This window comes from Poecilia formosa, unplaced genomic scaffold (assembly GCF_000485575.1).
Source record: "Poecilia formosa unplaced genomic scaffold, Poecilia_formosa-5.1.2 Scaffold19, whole genome shotgun sequence".
In the NCBI taxonomy this organism is placed as follows: domain Eukaryota; kingdom Metazoa; phylum Chordata; class Actinopteri; order Cyprinodontiformes; family Poeciliidae; genus Poecilia; species Poecilia formosa.
In genome coordinates, this window is record NW_006799958.1 from 2,741,430 (window position 1) to 2,762,865 (window position 21,436).

Consider the following 21,436-nt stretch of genomic DNA (forward strand, 5'->3'; position numbering starts at 1 on the left):
ATTATTTTCTTGACTTTTGAGAACCTTACACTTTGTGTTTGCTGGTGACCAACAAAGCAAAAATAATTTTGGAAAAAAAAAACACAAGAAAAGATGAACAGGTGCAAAAATATTGTCATTCCATGTGAGGCAGGAATGTGTGAGGTACTTTGAGGTCTGTTCTCCAAATATCCTGGTGTACTTCAAAGGTGACACCGCCAGAAACTGGCTTAACTAAAGCACACAAACACACAAGCTGAGTAGCAAGGTGTGTGTCTGAGTTAATCTCTGCAAGCAACACTCGACCCTTTAAACAGGCGACACCGAACCACTTCACAAGCGCGCGGTACAAAGTCAGAAGACCTTTTCTGAGGTCAAGACTCGGCTGTGTACCTTTTAAGAGAACAGCAAACAGATTCTGAGAAGACAAAAAGGTGCTGAGGAAAAATGAATATTACTCAAATATCCTCTGTCAAACAAACCATTTCAGCCATGACAACCGCTCACCATGAGTCATGAGACCAAATCACACGTTGGTCGATTATCTTATAGATGACAATGACCCAGAGAAAGACCATTTGGAAGAGGATCGATGTGGCGACTTCAAAATGTTTTAATTCACAATGTACTTACAATTGTACCACAATGTACCTACAACTTCCAACCCTGTAATTACAGGGGCACAAAATATTAAAAAGATTATTCTTGACGACGATGATGGCCTACAGTTAATGCTTCCAGTTTCTCTGATAATATCATTTCTTAAGACCAATAAAAACGGATGTGTAACATAAATGTCAACCTGCTGAAACTGTGCCGTTTATGTACTTTATACTTTGTTGGTGCTTCTTTTGCGTGAATCACTGTATCGTTGCGCAGCAACCTGAAGATGATGATCCTGCGGCTATGAGGAGATGCTACGGAAGCCCAGATGGGTTTAAAGCGAGTCGTCAGCTTGTCTAAGTTGTCGGGTCTGGTGTGTTTCATCTTCCTCTTGTCAACAGGTCACACATCCTCCAAGGCATTTAGGTCAAGCCAGTCTGATGACCAGTTAAGCACAGTGCGTTCACTCAGTGAATCAGCTTTCAGTATCTCTGGAACTTTCTACTCAGTGGAGTCATTTAGAGCCTTGCCTTTCAGATAAAATGCTAATTTTAGCTTCTTCTGAAAAGAGTTTTTTGAGCGACACCCTCCACTGACCAGGTTCCTGAGTGACGTCGTCTCTGGTTTTAACGCAAAGACTCCCAAACGGCGCAGCCCATTTCCTGGATATGTTTGTGTGAGTCTGCTTTTTAAAACTCTGATTCCAGTTGCGGCCATTAACTTGTGAATCCCCCTCAAACTCTGGGAATTTGGTGTTTCTTTGCAATTCGTTCGAGAACAGGCGTCCCAGACGCAGAGCGTCATGTTCTTCATCTAGACCGGTTCCTGATTCAACACCCCACACATCCTGGACATGACTTGTTCAAACTTCTACATATATATATATTTCTTAAAAAAAGAAAGAAAAAAAAAGCATGACCTTCAAAGTTTAAATATGTAAATTTAAATATGTGTATGCTGTGCTGTGTGGCTGAAATGAAATTATTTGCGCTGCTGTTATTAACCTTCCCTTTTATTATATCCTTAAGATAATGAGTATCCGTGAATTTTTCAGTCAGGTTTCCCGAGGCAAAAATCACACCGAAAGTAAAGATACACCTCTCCGAGTTATGGCGGCCATTGTCTGACGTCACTGTGAAAAGGGTCTATACTCAGATTTCTCTTGTGCTTATTTTATGCCACTAATTTCTGTTAAACTAATTTTTATTGATATGCTTAGATATATGACTTTATAACCAGCCAGGAACGACCTTAGTGGCTTACTTTCACTGGGGAGGGAGCCGATGACATAAACAGCAAACTTTTGCATGAATTTGTCAATCATAATATTTCTATATTTAAAAAAAAAAATGTAAGTTTCATGGGGCTGATCAATTATTCTCATTTTCAGAGAAAATGAATTTAGAGTTTTCATTAGCAGTCAGAGCTCATAATGACTGTAAATAAAAGTTGTTAACGGCAAACCTGCAATAACTCAGTTGAGGTAATTCATACATGAAGCCAAACTTTTATACATTAAGGCAAAACCTAAAGCGACAAAGAGCTAGCGAAGAAGTTCAGAAATGTAATTTGGTCAAACCGTCACAGCTATTCCTCAAATAATGAGTGAAAACGACCAGTGATGGTGTGTAAAGCCCTCCTCTCTGGTATCAAAACCATCCCGGATGGTCGCCATCTGCCCCCTACCAGACTTTCATCTCTGCGGGATGCTCTTACTTCAGAAGATGCCTTTGACATTTTGTTTGAGCGCAGAACAGTTATAGCTCACACAAAGCGAGCCAGAAATAACCACATCAGGCACACGTGAGATTTCGAAGCATTGGTTGCAATTTTAATTGTTGAGTGTAATTAATATTAACAGAGTTAAAAAAATATCAAAACAAACAAAAGATCCTTTGCGAGTCTCCCAACGATCCTCCCACATTCACACCAAATTTTACTGATTCAGATTTAACTTTGCTCACAGACAAACTGCGGGCAGGTCAGGTCGTCGTCTGTGGATTTCTGAATCAGCAGCCCACACAGCAGGAGGCTTCAGCAGGTACGAATTCACTGTTTTGTTTTGTTTTATTTTTGTAATATGTGTAGAAGTAGCGAAGGATGTAGTCTTAGTTCTTTAAAAAATATTAGCCGATTCAAATGAAAATCAAAACCAAAGCCTTTCTGCTTTTGAAAAAACAAAGGTTAATTTTTCATTTGAAAAATGATGGGAAGAGTTCTCAGCTCTGAAGGAGAAAATAAATTAAACTACACTAAAATTGAAAAATTTGCTCCATTGAGAAAATGTTGAGTTATGACAGTTCAGGGTGGAGGGGAAAGAACTTACTCCACAACAAAAAAACGGCAAAGAATATGCAAAAAATGTTTCGTTTTTTTAATCAAAAACCTAGATTTTTCTCAAGGTTTTGTGAAAAAAGTGACAAAAGATCTCATACACCTGTATCTGAATGCAATGAGTTCAGATGTCTTCTTTGAACCATAAAGAAGAAACATATGTTCATCTATCATTCTAACTGTTGATCACGTGCTTGAATAAAAGAAATCCTAAAGGTTTATGAAGAAAGACCAAAGACTGAGTAACCTTCTTCACTCCCTGCTCACAGGGGTGTCTCTCTTTTATATAAGGCTGCACTGGTGGGGCCCTCAAACTGTAGCTTGATGGCCTGTTTGAGATTAAGGTGCGGGTCTGTCGTGACCATAACATCATCTGTCAAGGCACTGCTAGGTGGGGTTGGGGAGAAACTGTAACAAACAGGTGCTAAAATGTTCTGGGGCAGGGCATCCCAAGCTTCCACTTGGGATGGGCTCTGTAGTCTGTATGGGTAGTCCAACGAAGGAATCTCTCTGTTTTTTGCACTGAGAGGGCTGTCTTTGCTTGGCATTATACCAAGAGAAGCCATGACTGAGTTCCATCTACCACCTGCAGCTCTTTCTGCTTTAATCAAGTTTGAGCTTTGTTTGTTCTTCTTGTCAAGGTACTCAAGCCCAGAAGACAAACCTTTCTGAGGGGGTTCACAGTTGTGTACCATAGCCGTAACGGTGCAAACAGTAGGCGGGGGGAGGCATTTTGTAAGCCTCTGGCTACTTCCATGGAGACTTCCCATGCCCGAGCCCCCCGGCGGAGGGAGGGTGGAGTGTCGGCTCCGGCTGCGCGGCAGTGAATGCTGTTGGATCTGCTGGATAAAACTGATGCTGTCGGCTGGCACTGTCTGCACTGTAGCAAGTGAGTGGCATGTAGACGAGGTCTGGGAGCTTTGCATGGAGTGGAATCGTTCTCCAGTGGAACCGGGAGAGGACACTGACGAGGAGGAGGTAGTAGCCGTCACTTCGACTCCGTTACCCTCCAACATTCCCGACGAGAGGATCTTGTTTGGTTTTGAAGGAGATACAGTACTAGAATTAGGCAACAGGCCCAGGTATGGCTTAGCTCCATAGCTCTCCAAGAGCCGTACGATTGTAACATGCCCATGTTTTCCAGCCACTTTGGCTGGACTACGACCATATTTATCTATGTGATTGGGATTTGCACCTTTTCCCAGAAGCATTTTCACAATGTTAACATGTCCTTCTTGAGCTGCGATGCTCAGAGCCGTTGCCCCTTGATGGCAAGCAAGGTCTATATGTACACTGTTTGCTTCCATGAGACGATGTCCTACTTTTCCATTTCCTGTCCAGGCCACAGAATGCATTGGTGGTCTCCCTTCAGCGTCTTGTGCATTGGGGTTTGCCCCGTGTTTTAAAAGTAAGTCTACAATCTCCACACTGCCCTGCCAGGAAGCCACATGAAGAGCTGTGCGGCCCTCGGAGTCTCTGGATTCAAGTGGCACGCCTCCTTTTTCTATGACAAGAGTGGCCATATCAAGGCGACCTTCGAGCACCAGGAGGTAGAGCAGAGGCCGACCTTCTGCATCACGCACATCGGTATCAGCCCCTCTCTTCATAAGCAGTTCTGCAACCTCAGTATGGCCCTCCAGAAATGCAGCACTCAATGCAGAGTGTCCGTCATACGCCCTGTGATCAATCAGAGAACGTTTGTCAAGTAGTAGCTTGACAGCACTCAGGTGGCCTTCTTGGGCTGCCAGTATAAGAGGGGTGCGTCCTTCTATGTCCATCTCTCCTATTCGTGCCATGCTCCCTTGATCCGTCAAAGCAGCACATACGGCACGATGGCCTTCACAGGCAGCAGCATGCAGTGGGGTCCAGCCAAGGTCATCCTTATGATTCTCATCCAACCCTCGGTCCAGTAAGGCACGGACTACTTCCAAGCTGCCCCTTGCTGCTGCCAGGCACAGCGCCGTCCTGCCTTCACAGTCGATGGCATCCACGTCTGCACCCCAGAAGAGCAGCTTGGACACTGTGTTCATGTGACCCATAGCTGCAGCTGCCAACAGCGGTGTGACAGCAGCTGCGGCAGAAATGCTTCCATCAGGGCCAGCCGATTCATCTACATCTGCACCTGCTTCCAACAAAAGCTCAACCACATCTTCGTGGCCTTCATAGGCCGCAAGAAGCAGTGGCGTCATTCCATCGTTGTCTCTGTGGCCTGGATCTGCCCCATGTTCAAGTAATAGACTTGCTACCTCTCCATAACCTTTGATCGCTGCAGCCGTTGGGACGCAAAGAGCAGCAACTGACAGGGCAGTACGTCCATCTCCATCAGCTAGGTTGACTTCTGCATTGTGGTTCAGCAATATTTCAATGGTTTCGGGATGGCCCATGTAGGCAGCTGCAATAAGGGGTGTACGGCCATTGCTGTCAGCTTTATTAATTTGTGCACCATAGTCCAGCAGGGTGAGGACAATTTCCTCGTGACCACCCCATGCAGCTGCTCTGAGGGCAGTACGTCCCTCACTGTCGCATCCATTTACATCTGCCCCTGCATCCAGAAGTAACCGGACAGCCTCACAGTGTCCTCCCCAAGCCGCAGAGCGCAGTGCCGTCCAGCCTTCATTGTCAATGTGCTCCATCATTGCCACTGCAGTCTCCGTGCTCTGGCTTTTCATCCATTCTAGTAAGATAGACAGAAATTTGACATGACCCTGTCTGGAAGCCAAAGTCAAAGGAGTTTGACCGTGATGATCACTTATGAGTGGATCAGACTCATGTGCTAGAAGAAATTTAGCTACGTTTGCAGAACCCTCAATAGCCGCTTTCGCAAGCAAGGTCTGTCCAGAAGATTCAAGCTGGTTTACAGAGTGCCCACTATCTAGCAGTTTCTTTACTGACACCTCCATCTCCATTGTGTCTAATGGATCTCCTTGCTCAACTGGGAAGCGCGTGCAGACACTGGCCTCCTTGTCGGAAATACGGGCTGGCGAAAGAAGTCCGCTTTTCATTAACAGCTGAGGGACTTCCTGACTGACCAGTGGAGGAAGTTGAGCAAAGGATGTGGAGAGGGTTTCATTGCAGCTGGCAGTGAGAGGAGGCAGGCCTGTCCACAGCATCCAGAGTGCCAATAATGAGGGGTTTTCTTTATGGTGACCCGAGCAAACTAAGTGTGTGGCTAACTGACATGCACCCTCGGGGTCTAGATGGGGTCCTTGTAGAGTCAGAGACATGGCAAGCATGCTATGGCCTTCAGTCTGGTTACAGAGGTACTTCTGCGTGCAGTACTTAACATCAGTCAGCCACTCTGTAAAGCTGGCATGAAAAAGTAGCTTGGTCCCCTCAGGGCCATCGATCAAGAGGGGAGACAGTGTATGAAGCTTGTTCTGGAAGTCCTGGACGTTGAGTGTGGTGTCCTGAGTCCAGGCTGCTGTAAATAGTTGCTGAGTTGTGAGTGGACTTGGAGCAGCCAAGAGCACATTGAGGAGAGGTCTGACATAGACAAAGAGGGCCCGAGGGAAGAGTCTCTGGCAGAGCCAAAGGTAGAGTCCATTGAGAGTCCCAGGGATGTCTCGAATTTCTCGAAGTCCCACGAGCCCAGCTGCCACGCCATCCAACACTCGCTCGAGAAAGAGGAAGCAGCCCCCACTCTTTATGTGCAGGAGATTGAGCATGTCTGCAGTGTCGGGGGTGAGCTGACGCCGCAGCGCTGCCTCCTCATCCAGACGACAGAGGATGTACTGCTGAACGTCACGGACCGTTGGCGGCTTCCGTAGATCGTCCAGGCAGAGTCTCCGGAAGCCTAAACAAAGAAATTTTTTCTTTATAACTTTGCTTATTGCTTTATTGAGCTTAACCCTTTCATGCATTAATTATAATCCTTTATGTCAGGATTTTTTTTTTCTTTGTTGATTTTTTGAAGGCATTAAAAAAGGTGGGAAAACAAATTTGGAAAAAAACAAAACAAACAAAAACAGATCAAAAATGTTTTTCTAGGTGATCAGTTGCATTTTTCTCCAAATACAAAGTTATTTTGAAAATACATCTCTAGTATTAGTCTTAGAAGTTACTTGATGCCACAATATTTTTTTTTTACCTGCAAGAGTCGTCTACAGTAGTAGTAGGGTCTGGGTATTCCTGAGTTGCTTTTTTGTTTGTCTCCCATATTGGATTTAACAAATATTTTTCTGCACTTATAGCGGATGGCCAGTAGTTTATAGTGCATTGTATGATTTACTAGTGTCCACTTCAGTGGTCTGTGTGCATTTAAACATAAAAAATTCACAAGAAACACAAGAAAATGGCTTTTAGATAGCTGTCCACTGTAGTGACCACTATGCATGAAAGGGTTAATTTCATAATGATGATAAATATACAAACATATACGCAGATAATCATAAATTTTTGCTTGATTGTAATTGTTGACATGTAACACAACAAATTTAAAAGGCAATTATTTTTCACAAATGGGCCAGATTGGTTGTATTTACTCATGTTACTAAAGGCCATCTAAAAATTTGTTTAAAGATGATCAGAAACTGTTAAATTTGATAAAAAGCAAAACTGCCTAAACCTGTGGGGGTAAAAACTTTCTCACGTCTTTACACGTGGTGGCAGGGTTAATCAGGCCTCGCAATTTTCCAACATAGGGTCCAGTGACAGAGACGAACACAGAAATTCACATACTCGAGAACATCTTGCACACATCTTTGTTTTGGCGGCGGATGGAGCAGACCAACAGCAACCAGCTGGGAAGGAGATGCTGATTGTTGGCCAAGAGTTGTGCAATCGAGCCGCTCTTCCCAACTCTTTGGCCTGGTGCACACTGAGCATCCAGAGCATCTACCACTATCATCAGGGTCTGGGCAGGTGGAGGAAGGTCCAGCAGCGGTTCCAAAACTGCCCTAAAGACATAATGTATGGGAACAAGAAACACAAAAAAAAGAAAGAAAGAAAAGATGAATGACTTAAAACAGCTATGTAAAAACAGCAGGAACTGTGGGCGGCAGAGAGTGAAAGGAACAGAAAAAATGTGAGGACGATTTTTTCTCACACACACACGCTGGAGATTTGAACTCTAAATAGAAGCAAAATATGAAGCAGCGCAAATCGATATAAGAACAGCTACCTTGCCATGACTTGAGGCGATTTTCATTTAAGGGTGGCAAGTGTTTACCGACGTTTCTTTGCTTTCTATATTATACATTTCACAGCATCTAAGAATAGCTGAGGCTTTTAAAACCACGGACAGAAAACGAAAAACTAAACTCGATAACTTGTTAGCAGTTATTTCCATTAAAACAACAGCTCCACAACAACGGCCGACAATGTTGAACACTTATCTAAGACAACAATTTGTATAAAGGAACCTCCTTTATGCTGTGCAATAATAAGCAGCAGGGACACCGTACAGAGCTGTAAAACAATCTGAAACCTGGCAAAAACCAACCGAGCATTGGCCTTTAAGGAGCGCAGTCAACACCCACACCCTGCCTGGAGCCAGAGGTGACTCAGGTTTGTGGAACTTCGGGGTTTTTTTTCCTCCCTCTGCTCTGGGCACGCTCACACACATGCAGATCAATACATGGGCACGTTAAAAACAGGCGCCCACAGAACAGCTTCAGTCATTAACGGCTCCTCCTCTGCACAGATTTCTCAATCCATAAAACGGAATAATTTTCCGTGTTGTGGAGCTTTGGTTCATTTGCACATTTCCCTCACTTCAAAATGACACAGAGAGTTTTTTTCTTTTTTCTTCATTTTTTTGCACTTTAGAAACAAAGGAGATTTTGTCGGGCATGGCTATAAATATCACCACGCAAAATTGCTATGTGAATTCGGTGCACATGGAGTGTGGAGGAGAAAACTGCTCATTCAGATGGATCAGATGGATCCCGAGGCTAAACAGATGTAATTTTTTAGGATAAAATAATAATAGTTGCCATGTATGTGTATACATTAGGCATGTTATATTCAAGCTGTCTCAACAAAGCAGAGAGCTGCCAGATATGTGTTTCCTCCTCCTCTGGAGAAAGAGACAAACAGTAGTTACTGGATTAGCAACCTGACGCGTAATAGCCGATGATGTCTATTTCAAGACCTTCACCCACAGATTTATATTTGAAAAAAAAGAAGACACATTTATGTTTCAGTAAAGCAGATACATTAATCTCTTGTGTTTCTTTTCGATTGTTGCAAACACGGCTTCAAAGCCAGTGAGTAACCGGTTAGAAAAATGAACAGAGTCTGGGAGGAGACAATCGGTAATGAAGCGAGGACACGAGCTCGGTTTAGACAGGTCACAAAGAGGCTAAGCTCAGGCGTTTATTTTACCACAAATACAGGGTGTGTGCTTGTGTCTGTGCGCTGTGATTATTGTTAATGTCTGTGTTTATGAAGGCCCATGAAGGTCCACTGGTTATCAAGGTGATCTTATGTATTTATTGTAAGAGGTCATCAACCCAAGAGAGAATAAGTAACTAACAGTTGACAGATTGTTTTTTTTTTTTGTTTGTTTGTTTGTTTCTCAGTTTCTCAGGATGACCTCAAGCCTAACCCTGAGATGTGTTCATTTCAACATCAAATGAATGAGTCACTGTTGACTTTCACTTAACAGATCAACAGGTTTCTGATGGCTTTGGCATCTGATGTAAACTTGCTTCTCCAAGAAAAACTTTCAGTAACGTTGCTTGGTTAAAGATGCACCAGTTGCAATTTTGTGTCCGGATCTCAAAACTGATTATTCCACAGTTTTGACCAGATTCCGATGTCTCTTTAAGAAATCTGTAATAAATTTATGGTTATCTTTGTCTAATTTAAGTTGTAAAAAATAAAAATACCCTTGACAACCAAGCTCCCTGCAGCTAAGATGACAGCCTCATTTTTTTTATTTGCCTGGCGACAGCCATGTATGTTAGCCTGAAAAAATTCAAGTTTATTTTTGATTCCCAAATCCTGTATGTGAGGTGTTTCTTTATTTTTAGATCTGCAGCAAAATGTCTGATGCAGCCACAAACATTATATGAAAAGTGGAAGTAGCCACCTACGTTTGTTGATGTTTCTTTTTAGTTGAGGCGTTGAATGTTTTGACAATTATTCCCTCTGGCTTCCCAGCCGTGCAGCTGGAAGGACTTTCTGCTCTTTGCTTTTTACTTTTCGACAGTCGTTACGAAGCGTTACCGGGGCAACAAGAGGAGTTGAAGAGAAGGCTTCGTGGATGCAGAGCAGGAACAAAGTTCAAACCGTCTCTCCTGCTGACCGTAATGGTCGAGGATCAGCTCCAACTCTAACCGTAGAAACGGCCAGGCAGAGATTCAAAGAGGTGCAGCAAAAGCAAATGAGGTGGATTAGCGGCGTTTGCTAACAGCTGGCGGTATCGTCCAGAACATGTTACTGAGGATTATTATCTCTGCTGCCCAGAAACTGAGCTGTGAGGATGTCGACAGTCTTCAGTCAGAGGCCTCTTTAGATTTGTTGCAATACTGACTGCTACCGGATATCCCTCCTGCCAACAGCACCATCTACTATGTGAAGATTTTTAGGTGACGTATGGAACGGCAACATTTAATTTCTCCTTTTTCTACGTAAATCAGAATTGACTTTTTTTTACTCTAATGGACTCAAAAAGTTAGAAGAAAACCATCCTTTGTAACACGGTAGGCATGTGTTTCAAACACATTAGTGGTACATCATTTACTACTGATCAGATAAAATTTCTATAGTCATCCTAAAATAGGGCTACAGTTTGGCTTCAAGCAGCTCATTGAACGTTGCTTATCAGCGCTCGCGGGACTAATTTCTTTGATTGACGACGGAGGCATTTCAACAGGCAGTCTTGACGTTTGACTCATCTGCGTATATTTAACAGCCCTGACGTTTTATCATTGGCCATATCCTGCAATTAAAAGTAGATTTTTAAACCCGTCAACCCACATCTAAGTTCCGACGAGCTTATCAAGCCGCCGTGCTCTTTAGTCATCTGAATAAAGCAGCACTCCCCGACTGAGCTCACACACACACACACACACTCAAGTAGGAAGTACAATTAACCTTTTATGGCTGCTAATGTTTTTCCACCTCATTCAGGTTAGATGGTGCTGGACGTACATCTGCAGGTGACCTTTGAAGCTGCGATTTAATGGGCCTTGTTGAAGGGGCGCGTGTCACTGTGACACCTGCAGTAATTAGAGGGCAGAGTTGGTGACAAATACACTTGCGAAGGCAGGATGTAAATCACTTCATGCGCGTTCGGACCCCTAATAAACCGCATTCCTGAGCTCTCGCCATTGTTTCTTTTTAAGCTATAATTTGGATGAGATCAAAACGGGTGACTGGGCTGGAACCGCGGGCGAGACCACCAACATGAGAAAATGACTGTTATTCGTAAATTGCTGCTGAACGCCACCTACTTCTCGGATGGATTTTAAACATTTCTGAGCTCACCTGGAACCATTTTCATTTCAGGTTTTTTCCCCCGGAAGGCATGAACTGTTAACTGAAGTACATGAATTAAGGTTTTTTTTTTTTTTTCTTACGAGATCAGCGTTGCTGTAATTTCAAATGGAAAAGCAAAGTGGGTCAGAGATTGAATTGCATATCAGGTTTTAGCATTCATCACATTGCTTCTTCGTGAATTTACAAATCTAAAAGTGACAGAGATGCAAAATAAACTGAAATACAGTAGAGATACTCTGCAGGTGAAAAAATGACAATTGTCATAGGTGAAATATGTAATTTTTGAAGTAATTATGAATTATGAACAATGTTTAGGTAAATAGAAAAACACATAACACATGACACTGTGCTGGACGCAACAGATTGAGAATGAAAGCATTTTGGGGTCTTAGAACGGCACAGTCAAAGCCCAAACCTATCTCCAGAGATTAGACAATTTTTTCAATTACTTTTTGAAAGCCCTAATTCTTTTTTTTTTTTTCCAAAGCTCAGAGGAAGCAGAAGGGCAGGAAACATTAAAAGCATCCTTTGCTGTTTAATGACTGAACTACCTGTTAGTCTATGGGGCTTAAATAATATGTTGATGCCTTTAAGTGGGGGTTTGAAACGGTCGACAGTAACAGCCGACATCCTGCTGCGTCTGGTGGAGCTGATTTTGTTTCAACACCGAGACGAACTCATTGAACTTGAGGTTTGCGCAGTTTATCGCGGCGGGAGCGGGACCGCAACAAGCCGCGTTTACGACCCGCTGGGCTCAGAGAGCCGCCCCGCTGCTTTAAGACGCATGTTGCATGTACGTTGCATTTTGCTACCTTGCTCACACAAACACACACACACACATTTCATCCGTTTATTGATGGCTGTCCTCAAAAACAGTGCAGGTTTTTTTCTCTCTCTGTGGGCTCCAAACGGAAAGCAGCGCCTGGCTGCGAGCCAGTTCGTAGGGAATGTGGAATCCAGTTCGGCACTTCACACCAGAGGAGAGCAAACACCAGCAGGAGCTTGAAAGGCCTCGGACTCGGTGCAGAACAAACACACCGGGCAGAGCGCTGAAAAGTCCCGGAGAGGAGGGTGACCTCGCTGACTGGTGCCGAGACGGTCACTGGGGCAGGGGAGGCATTTTTCACCTCTTTGTTCTGTTTTTTTCCTGCTTTCCCCCCACTTCTGTCTCCTCTCTCTGGAAGGATGTTGTGTCGTAAATAACACTGTAGTATTCATTCACACTGGAGGGGCCATTGTGGCGCTCCTTGAATGGGCCGCATTATGGGCCGTGAATGAAATAAATATAAGTCGAGGAAAGAATGGCCATGGTGCTCCTGTTTTTTCCCCCCTGCGACTGTCCTGCTTCGCCCGCGGTCAAAAGATTTCACATTTACATGCAGAGAGGCCACTGGCAGCTACAACACTGAGAGATTCAGCTCGTTTTCTAAACACAAAGGATGCTTTTTAGCTACAGTGCGAGCGGAAGCTGCTGTTGTGTTTGTTGCACACAAAAAAGGAGGAAACGGAGCCCTTTGCTGGAGGTGATTTACTAAAGTAAACCCTGGAGCTGTAGGGTGAACCTATGAACCAATCAGAACAGGGTGTGTGTTGATTCTCACTTTAAAATTTTACTTTCATGTCGTGCAGCAAACACGGCATCAAGCAATGTTCTGTTTGCAGGTTTTTGCTTGATGAGTGCTTTAAGAGGAAGATGCAGGGTTTGTTTAAATGTAAATTTGTGTTATCCCCTCACCCCATCATGCTGCCTCCACCATGTTTTACACTAGCAATGGAGGGTAAAGGGAGTTACTTTTTATGCCCTCTGCATGCAGCCCAGAAAGTTAAATCACGACCTTCCTCCACATGTTTGCAATTATGGAAGTTTAAGCGACAAGTCTTTTATTTCTCCATCAGACAGTTATGATTTGACACCTTTCATATGTTCCTCTTTTGCATTTGTTTCATTCAGGAAGATCCTGAGGGACGCACGGCCTCCAATCTGTGTTTTCCTTGCAAGTAACAATCAGGTCCTCTGTAAATAAACACCCATGAATACTAACATGAAGGCAGTTCATCCTGCTCATCCTCTGCAGATGTTTGAAGATGTCCACTTTGGTTTTCTTAGCCTCTCTTGGACTAGCCGTTAGCTTTAGCCTCCGGGATAATCTTATCAGGATATGTAGTAAGAGGATGCTAAGAGGCTTTGCTGCTGCTAGCAAGACAAGAACTATACTTGAAAAACTCTTAACTCTCACTTTTAGCCTCCTATAAGAGAAAACGGACTTTAATAATAATAATAATAATAATAATAATAATTAATCAACTTTTTTTGATAGCCCTTCATACACTAGGATAAATAAAAACCACTAGGTTGACTAAAGTGTTTTATGAGATAAAACACACAAAACACAAGGAATAAAACGGGATAAAACACCTGAGATAGCAGAATTAAGTAAACAGATTACAAATCATCACATTACTGCGTATTAAGAGCCATACTGAGCTTTTATGTCTTCAGTCCTTATTTGAAGAGGCGTGCCATTTGGTACAAATGGGGATTTTTGTTTTAATAGTTTTTGCAAAGTTAAAAACTCTAACTAGTTCTGAATATCTGCCAAATGCCAAGAACTGAAGTTGCCCTGGAAAAAGAGGAACAAGCTCTTACTCACTGCATCCATAAAATCAAATTAAATCCAGGTGACCTAAATATAAAGCCGGTCGTAACAGGGTTAAGGTTACAGCGGTAGTCAACTGAGTAATAGGCTCCAGATCAAATCGCCAAAGCCGCAAAAAGACTGTCAACAAGCTTAAAGGAGAAGAAAGGGGGGGTGTTAAGAAGTTTTTAGTAAAAACATTGGACCGTTTGAACAGATTTACACTGCAAAAAACAAAAGTTGCAGAACAGGTTTTTGGTTTTTCCCCCAGGTTGCTTTTCACATTATGCTTGAATCTGATAAGCCGTTTCTCATGTTAGCTCTCCTGCTCAGCTCCGTCAAAATAAAGGCGATAACTCATAATTTATGCTGCGTCGGACTGGAAATGAGCCACGTGCATGCCGCTGCACGCCGCAGCTCCCGTTTCAGGATGGCTGCAGCACCTTCCAGCGACTTGCCTGTCTCTTTCATTTGACAGGCGATACAAATGGGAAATCTCACGCAGGCTCGGGTTCACAAAGTGCTGCTTGCTGTGAATCCTTCAAGTGACATGGAAGAATTATCATTAATTCATTAACGGCTAAGCAATACCCACCTCTTGAAGGTGTCCTCGGGGTCTTTTTGACAGTTGAGGGGCTCCAGGGCAGAAGACACGGCCGGACCCCTCAGGGTCTCCTCATAGCCAGCAGGGAGGAGCGGGGAGGCCCTCAGCTGCTCCACCAGGCCCAGGACGAACCTCCACAGCACCGTGCTCCTCTGGTCCTCCCTGTGGCAGAAGTGGGATGCCAGGCAGCGCCGTGCCAGGCCCGCAGCCAGGCCCGAGTCCGAGGTGGGCCACACCACCTCAGTGCACAGGGCGGTCTTGCCGGCACCGGGGCCCCCCGTCACCAGGAGCCCCGCCGCCTGGCCGGACGCGGGGCGGGCGTCCAGGCAGCGCCTCAGCTTGTCCAGGGCCCATTCCCGGCAGTAGAAGCGCCGGCCCCGGAGCAAGCTGGCGCCGTATCCGTACATTGAACCGCTCATTTGCTCCGGGGGTTCTGACGTCCAGGAGACGAGTCGGTGCTCTCAACTTCACACCCCATGCCGCTTCAAACGGTCTCACTCTGACTCTTAGGAAAGGTTCCCGTTGATGTGGTCTGGTAATGTTCCAGGTGAGTTCCTTGATTAGTCGCAAGGATAAAACAAACAAAAAAAAGCAATACTTTTAAGTGAGCTTCAGTTGTAACTTGTCGTCCTCTTAATTCATTCTGATGTTTCTCCTGCAGGATCTGAAGCGCTGCGGTTGCCAGTCTTCGCCATGCGTCTCTAGCAGATCGAGGAGCTGCTCAGGCAGAAATCAGAAGCAGAAAGCCAGGATGAGTCAATGAAACAACATTTCTCACATATTTCGTTGCACTTCATCTCACCCGGCCCTTGTCGTCTTCCGTTTACAGATTTCTTTCTCTCCCCTTCCAGTTATCGCCCGTCTCCGGACATCGAACCTTACTGTCTGCTTTTGCTTTCTCTCTCTCTCTCCCTTTCTCCTTACTCTCCTACCTTCTCTCTCCCTCTGCCTCTCTGTCTCTCATGCTCTCCGGTTTTTCTTGTTTTCTTTTTTTTTCTGTCTCCACCCTCTCGTGGTGTGTCTCGGCATGTTCAGACACGCGCAGGAGATCGGCGAGCAAGGAGGGAGGTCTCGTGTGGGAGCGAGTTTTCTCCTTCAGCTGACAGGAGGGAGGAGTCACCTGGGGTCAAGGTTCAGCCACAGGACAATAACACACTGCACTAGGTGTCGTGCTTTTCTAGAAATCAAAATTAGTCTGGTTGTAACTTTCTAAATTTGAGTCTTTATGCTGAGCTTGCTTCGTGTGAATCTGAGTAATTTATCTGCGATAACAAATATGTTTGCAGAGACATATTTATTTGGTGTATAAATAAGCACACACAGCCACAGTACAACATAATAATTATATTTTTAAAGCTGAGATTATTCTTAGGGTCAGATGCTGATTTTACCTGAGATGTTTTTTTGGGGTTTTTTTAGCCAACATGCAAAATGCCGAGTGCAGAGGAAAATCACGTGCATCACCTTGAGCACACCACACCCACAGTGAAATGCAGTAATTTTATCGTGATAATTTGTGGAACTATTGTGATAACGATAAAAATCATGATTTTAAAAACAAAACTATTTATGGTTTCTTTTTCGGGTGACTGCATAGCGTAGCATTCATAGCACCGCAAACACAAAGACAGTCCTTGAAAAACTTTCTCAGTTAAAACAGGATTTTCCAGGACTCCACTTACTAAACGTAGGGTGATTTATGTCACTAAACTGCACAAAGTAACAGCATTCAATCACAGTTTCAAATTTACTGATTTTTTTTTACCCCATGCTCTTATAAAACAAACAGTGAAGAAAATGTTAAAATTAACATTTACAATAAAACTGTCGATCGTATAGCAATATGTATAGAGACAGTGCGCTAACAATTAGTTTGGGAGATACAGTCCTTAGTTTACAAATCTATTAAAACTACAATTTTAGATGATTATATTGAAAAATTAAACAGTTTAGGGTTTCCCCCAGTGTATCCTAAGCCTGGCGGGCCACCAGGCTTTATTTGAGCCCCCACCAGGCTGAACACTGCCTTTTTTATAAGCCATTTTAAAATGTTTGCATTTTTTAAGACGTTATAGTTGGTGCTCAGGTATTAATCTTCTAATCTTTAAATAATACATAATTATCAAGTGATATTTTCAAATTTGCTGTCAACTTTAAACATTTTTTAACTTTAAAACACAACAGGTCGCTGGATGAATGACTTCCCTAGCGCCCCATCCACCGGACTTATCTGGCAACTTGCATCTATGACTGTAGCAAAAATATTTTAACCTGCAAGGAAACATATGCTGCAATTTGAAAATTACATACTACTGTAATTATACTGCACAGTAAAATCCAGCCAGAATGACTAGACTTTAAGGAATCCGGTTAAAGAATGTTTAAAGTTCCTGTAACAGCATTAGCACACTGCACCTCATTTCACGTCAGCGACTAATCAAACACCAGCAGAACTGAGATAAATCTGGCAGATTACAGGCAAGATTTCTCACTTGACAGAGCAAAAAAAATAAATAAAAAAACCCTCACTGCTGTGCATATGAGGCACAGAATGACAGGCGAGCGTCAATTTGATTGAAAAGTGCAAAGTTAATAACAGCAGTTTCTAAAACCAAGCATATCGTGTTAGAGGAAGCTGATACACGTTTGTTGAACACGTCTGCTGTCAGAATCCTCCTGACAATTTTCCCCAGGAACAGAGAAATGTGTTTTGCTAGCAGGGAAGCTGATGACAGTACTGAGGAAAACTGGCACTGGGCTGTGAGGACGTCTACATTCTTGTCATTGCTGGTGGTAAAGCATTGTAAACCTGGCAAGCGGCCGCTATGAAAACAAGCCAAAGTTTTCACTGACGTGCTGTCAATGCGGAAGTTAAATATAGTCAAATTTTCTGCCTCGCATTCAATTGGGACTTGAACGTTTGCGTACCAAATGAAGTGACTGACAGCGAAGCCTCTGTTAATATTACTTATGTAACCTGTTTGTATGGTTGCACATTAAAAAAAAGAGAAATAAAATCTATTTCTATATAAAATCTCTATTTAGAGCCAGTAGATGTTATTTTTAAGCCCAACGACGGTTCGTAACATGAAACTACCTTTACTTTGATATTGCCAGACAGCTGCTGAGACGTGCAGACGGTAAAGAAGCAGGAACTCTGGCCGTCTGCCTGGAAACTGAACCTTTGCATTGGAGAAACCTCGTCTCTCAATCACATGACATTTACTTCTGTGTAAATTAATTGCATCGCTAGGCAACCAGCACAGACCATGTGACGTATAATTAAGCATTACTTAACAACACCAAACGCCCACACGAACCATAAAGTCTAACTTCTTGAGAGTTTTTGTCAGAAAAGCTTAAAGACAAACAGCTGGGAATTTTACTTGGTTTCTACTTTGCAAACAGCGGAGAGGAAATCTGACCAGGGATGAGACAGTCGTGTTTTTTTCCTCTGTACCAGATACTGATGAGACTTAATTAGGAGCTTAATTAATTAGGCGTTTACCAGCGCCAACTCCTAGTTCCATACTATACATAAAAATCAAGCGTCGGCTATAAGCTTGAATGTTGTTTAGCTTAAAAATGCAGTGAAATAAACTACACTTAATCAGTATTGTGTCATTTACATTAGCATTTTGAGAAAGTTCCAGGTATCAGCTGTTTTTATTTATTTATTTTTTATTTTGACTCAATAATGCCTGCCGGACAGCCTTGCAGCTTTAGTTTTTAATAAACTCACATTTGCTGCTACAGATGATGTTTCGATGCAGTCCGATTTGCTGAAGTGCTAGGCTAATGCTAACATGATGTCTCTGTGTTTTGATACGACTCTTTGACCATTTAGCTTGTACCGAATTCTAGCTTGTTCCAGTTAATTGTCTACAAATAAACTCAAATAGTTGAAAAGTTGTTTTTCTTTGCTTCCTCAATGGCTTGCTCTGAACGTCATTAGGTTTGTGTACCGTTGCAGCTAATTTAATCTTACGGGAAAAGTTTTGATTCATTAAAATCAACACATTAGCATAGCACTTAAATGCTCTGCAGGAAAACGTCTTAGCTGCAAGATGTAAATTAATCAAAGGCAGCATGTTTTTAGGTAATGACGTTTAGCCGTTTTCTAGCTGACCCTCTGATTGAGCAACAAACTGGTCCACACACAACATATCTGTACCTTTAAGGAACAAAACGACAGAGTTTAGTGGATCACAGTGCTAACGTGAGCCACGTAATAATGAAGAAATGCTGTTTCCTGTTACAGCTAATGAGCATTCAGACCTTATTCATGAACTGGACTGTTGGTGAACCCATAATCAGAAATGGTTTTCTCCCAGGTACAGATACTGCAGTTTTGCTTAGCTTTAGCTGTGAAGGGACTTCAGGTTGCTTGAACACAGTTCTTAAAATGCAGACTTTAAGAGGAGAAATCTTATCTTAAAAATCAACTCTCACCTGCAACCAGGTCACTTTGATCATAGAGAAAAATGCAATAATTGATGTTTAAAACAACAATTAGAAGAAGGAATGTGGTTTGGTTGTGTTACATCAACCTGTCAAACATGAAGTGTATTTAAAAGCAACCTGTGTGAAAGTCAAACACGGCCAGGAGTTTAAGCACTTTTGATAAAACAATTATCTGAGTTACAATGTCGTTACACGGAATACATTTGTCTTCTTTCACGTTGCAAATCAAAATTTTTTGTCATTATCTCTTACTACACACCCAGCTTCCACCTCCAAACGATAGTTTGGGTTTTTTTAAGTGATAATCTGTGACCATAATCTGGGTTATTAAATTGAAGCAATAAGCTCTTTTGTTTTCTTTTAAAAAAAAAAAAACATACCAGCAATCTCAGTGACAATCTCTACCAGAATTTAACAGATATCGCAGTGTGAAATAGCTAAGATAAAAAATAAATACGGAGGGATAATGCTACAATAATGACAAGAAAAAGTATTTTACTTTTACAGAAATACTTTTTTGATTTTGTTGCCGTTTTGTTAGCCAAACAATTTCCAGGTTACAACATTAACTTACAAAGTCGGTCGGCTTCATCAATGTAGAGTTATAATGTGGACTTTGCTCAGTTGTGGCAACAAACTTAACTTCTTGTGAAGGCACAGAAATGTAATAAATAATATTTGCATGCCACCATTATGACATCTGTCTAATACAGTTTATGGAACTATCGTAAACTTTACACAACCTCACTTCAAAAAAAGCTAAAAACAAATACCTGGCTTGAAGAGCCAGTCACACCAAGTGAGCCAAGAACAGGCTCGACACAACTGATATGCAGAAAATAGTAACAAAAAACAGAGAAGTGGGGGATCCAGTGTTTCATCTTGGGCCCCCAGAGTGACTCAGGCCGCCTCTGGCTCCGACATCAAACCAGGATCAGTGAACGGTGAGACAGGAAGTCAGCCAGTTTTAAAGTTACACCCAGCTGAAGCTCGATGGTAAACATTTGCTTTAAACAAACAAAGTGTTAAATGGCGTTTTTAGTACACGATGCTTCACAGTTTTGCTGGGTTATTAAATTGAAGCAATAAGCTCTTTTGTTTTCTTTAAAAAAAAAAACATACCAGCAACAACTCCGGCCTTGCGTCACAGCAAAGCCACAATAAATTATGGAAATTCCGTATTTTGCTGCAAACTACTACTGTAACTATCATAAAATTCCCACTACATGTTTATGGATAGTTAAATTATAATTTGCAGTCTGTGTATGACCGTTTACATTCACCTAGCTTGTTTTTGTTCCTCTTCTGTTTTATTTACCCCAGTGTTATTTATTTTTTAAACCTACTCGCCTGCAGCATTTCTGGCATTTGTCCTTCAAACCCGAACAGCAGCCGGTGTGGGAATCCACAGGTAGCCGCTGCAGGCTGTCCGCCTGTCTGCTTCCTCTGCAGCAGTCAGACTTATTTCTCTCTCACGCACCGACACGCACACGAGTGATGAAACTACAACCGCCGTGGAAATGTGTAAAACTGTCGGCTCGCGCGCTGCTGGTCGACGCCATTGTAAACAAAAACACGAAAGGTACGACTAAATATCTGTTTTTGACATGACTCCCCCATTGCGTTCATATTTATTCTCAGCAGAAAATGACACATTTGAGTTTTTATTATTATTTTTTTGTTAGTAACCAACCCGGTCTTACCTGACAGACACGCTCTCTCTCTCCATCTCCGTCTCCCTCCTCGGCTCTCATTACAAACACACCCAGAGCACTTCACCGGATGTGTCCTCTTCCACCGGCTTTTTATGTCATCACCTTATGTGAAGGCGACAGAGAGGTGAATCCTTCTCTGTTATGGACGTTGTTGTTTTTTTCCCGTCTGGTGCTGACGGTCTCCTAGGAGCTCTAGCTGCTTCCTTTCCTTTCTCACTCCTGATGGTGTTTGGTAGGAAACAAAGGACAGTCTGTGTGTTGGACTGAGTTCAACTGAACTGCAAAAGTCTGCGAACACTATACGGAAACAGCGAAGAAAAAGAAAGAAAGAGACTTTGCTATGAAGCAGACTTATTTATTTATTTTTAATCGTTTTTTTTTAGGTGAATTGTCAAATGATATTAGGAAACAAAAAAAACAAACAAACAAAAAAATAAATAAAAAATAAAAATAAAAATGGGGCTGCACAGTGGCGCAGTTGGTAGAGCTGTTGCCTTGCAGCAAGAAGGTTGTGGGTTCAATTCCCAGCCCCGGTCTCTCTGCATGGAGCTTGCATATTCTCCCTGTGCATGCGTGGGTTTTCTCCAGATACTCCAGTTTCCTCCCACAGTCCAAAAACATGACTATCAGGTTAATTGGCCTCTCTAAATTGCCCA

General features: G+C 42.8%; 1 protein-coding gene across 3 annotated transcripts; it reads right to left on the bottom strand.

Moving 5' to 3' along the window:
- Positions 1-2,386: 2,386 nt before the first annotated feature.
- Positions 2,387-21,032, bottom strand: ankrd50l (ankyrin repeat domain 50-like). Of its 3 annotated transcripts, none has more exons than XM_007547245.2 (4): positions 20,769-21,032; positions 14,593-15,318; positions 7,594-7,811; positions 2,387-6,709 (listed from the first exon to the last, which is right to left on the bottom strand). In XM_007547245.2, exons 2-4 carry the CDS (start codon positions 15,018-15,020, stop codon positions 3,180-3,182), a joined length of 4,176 nt encoding a protein of 1,391 aa, XP_007547307.1. In that variant the 5' UTR covers positions 15,021-15,318; positions 20,769-21,032; the 3' UTR covers positions 2,387-3,179. The 3 variants fall into 3 exon arrangements, with proteins under 3 accessions (XP_007547307.1, XP_007547306.1, XP_007547308.1); XM_007547244.2 differs by lacking the exon at positions 20,769-21,032 and adding an exon at positions 15,404-16,656; XM_007547246.2 differs by lacking the exons at positions 14,593-15,318; positions 20,769-21,032 and adding an exon at positions 10,957-11,060.
- Positions 21,033-21,436: the final 404 nt, after the last annotated feature.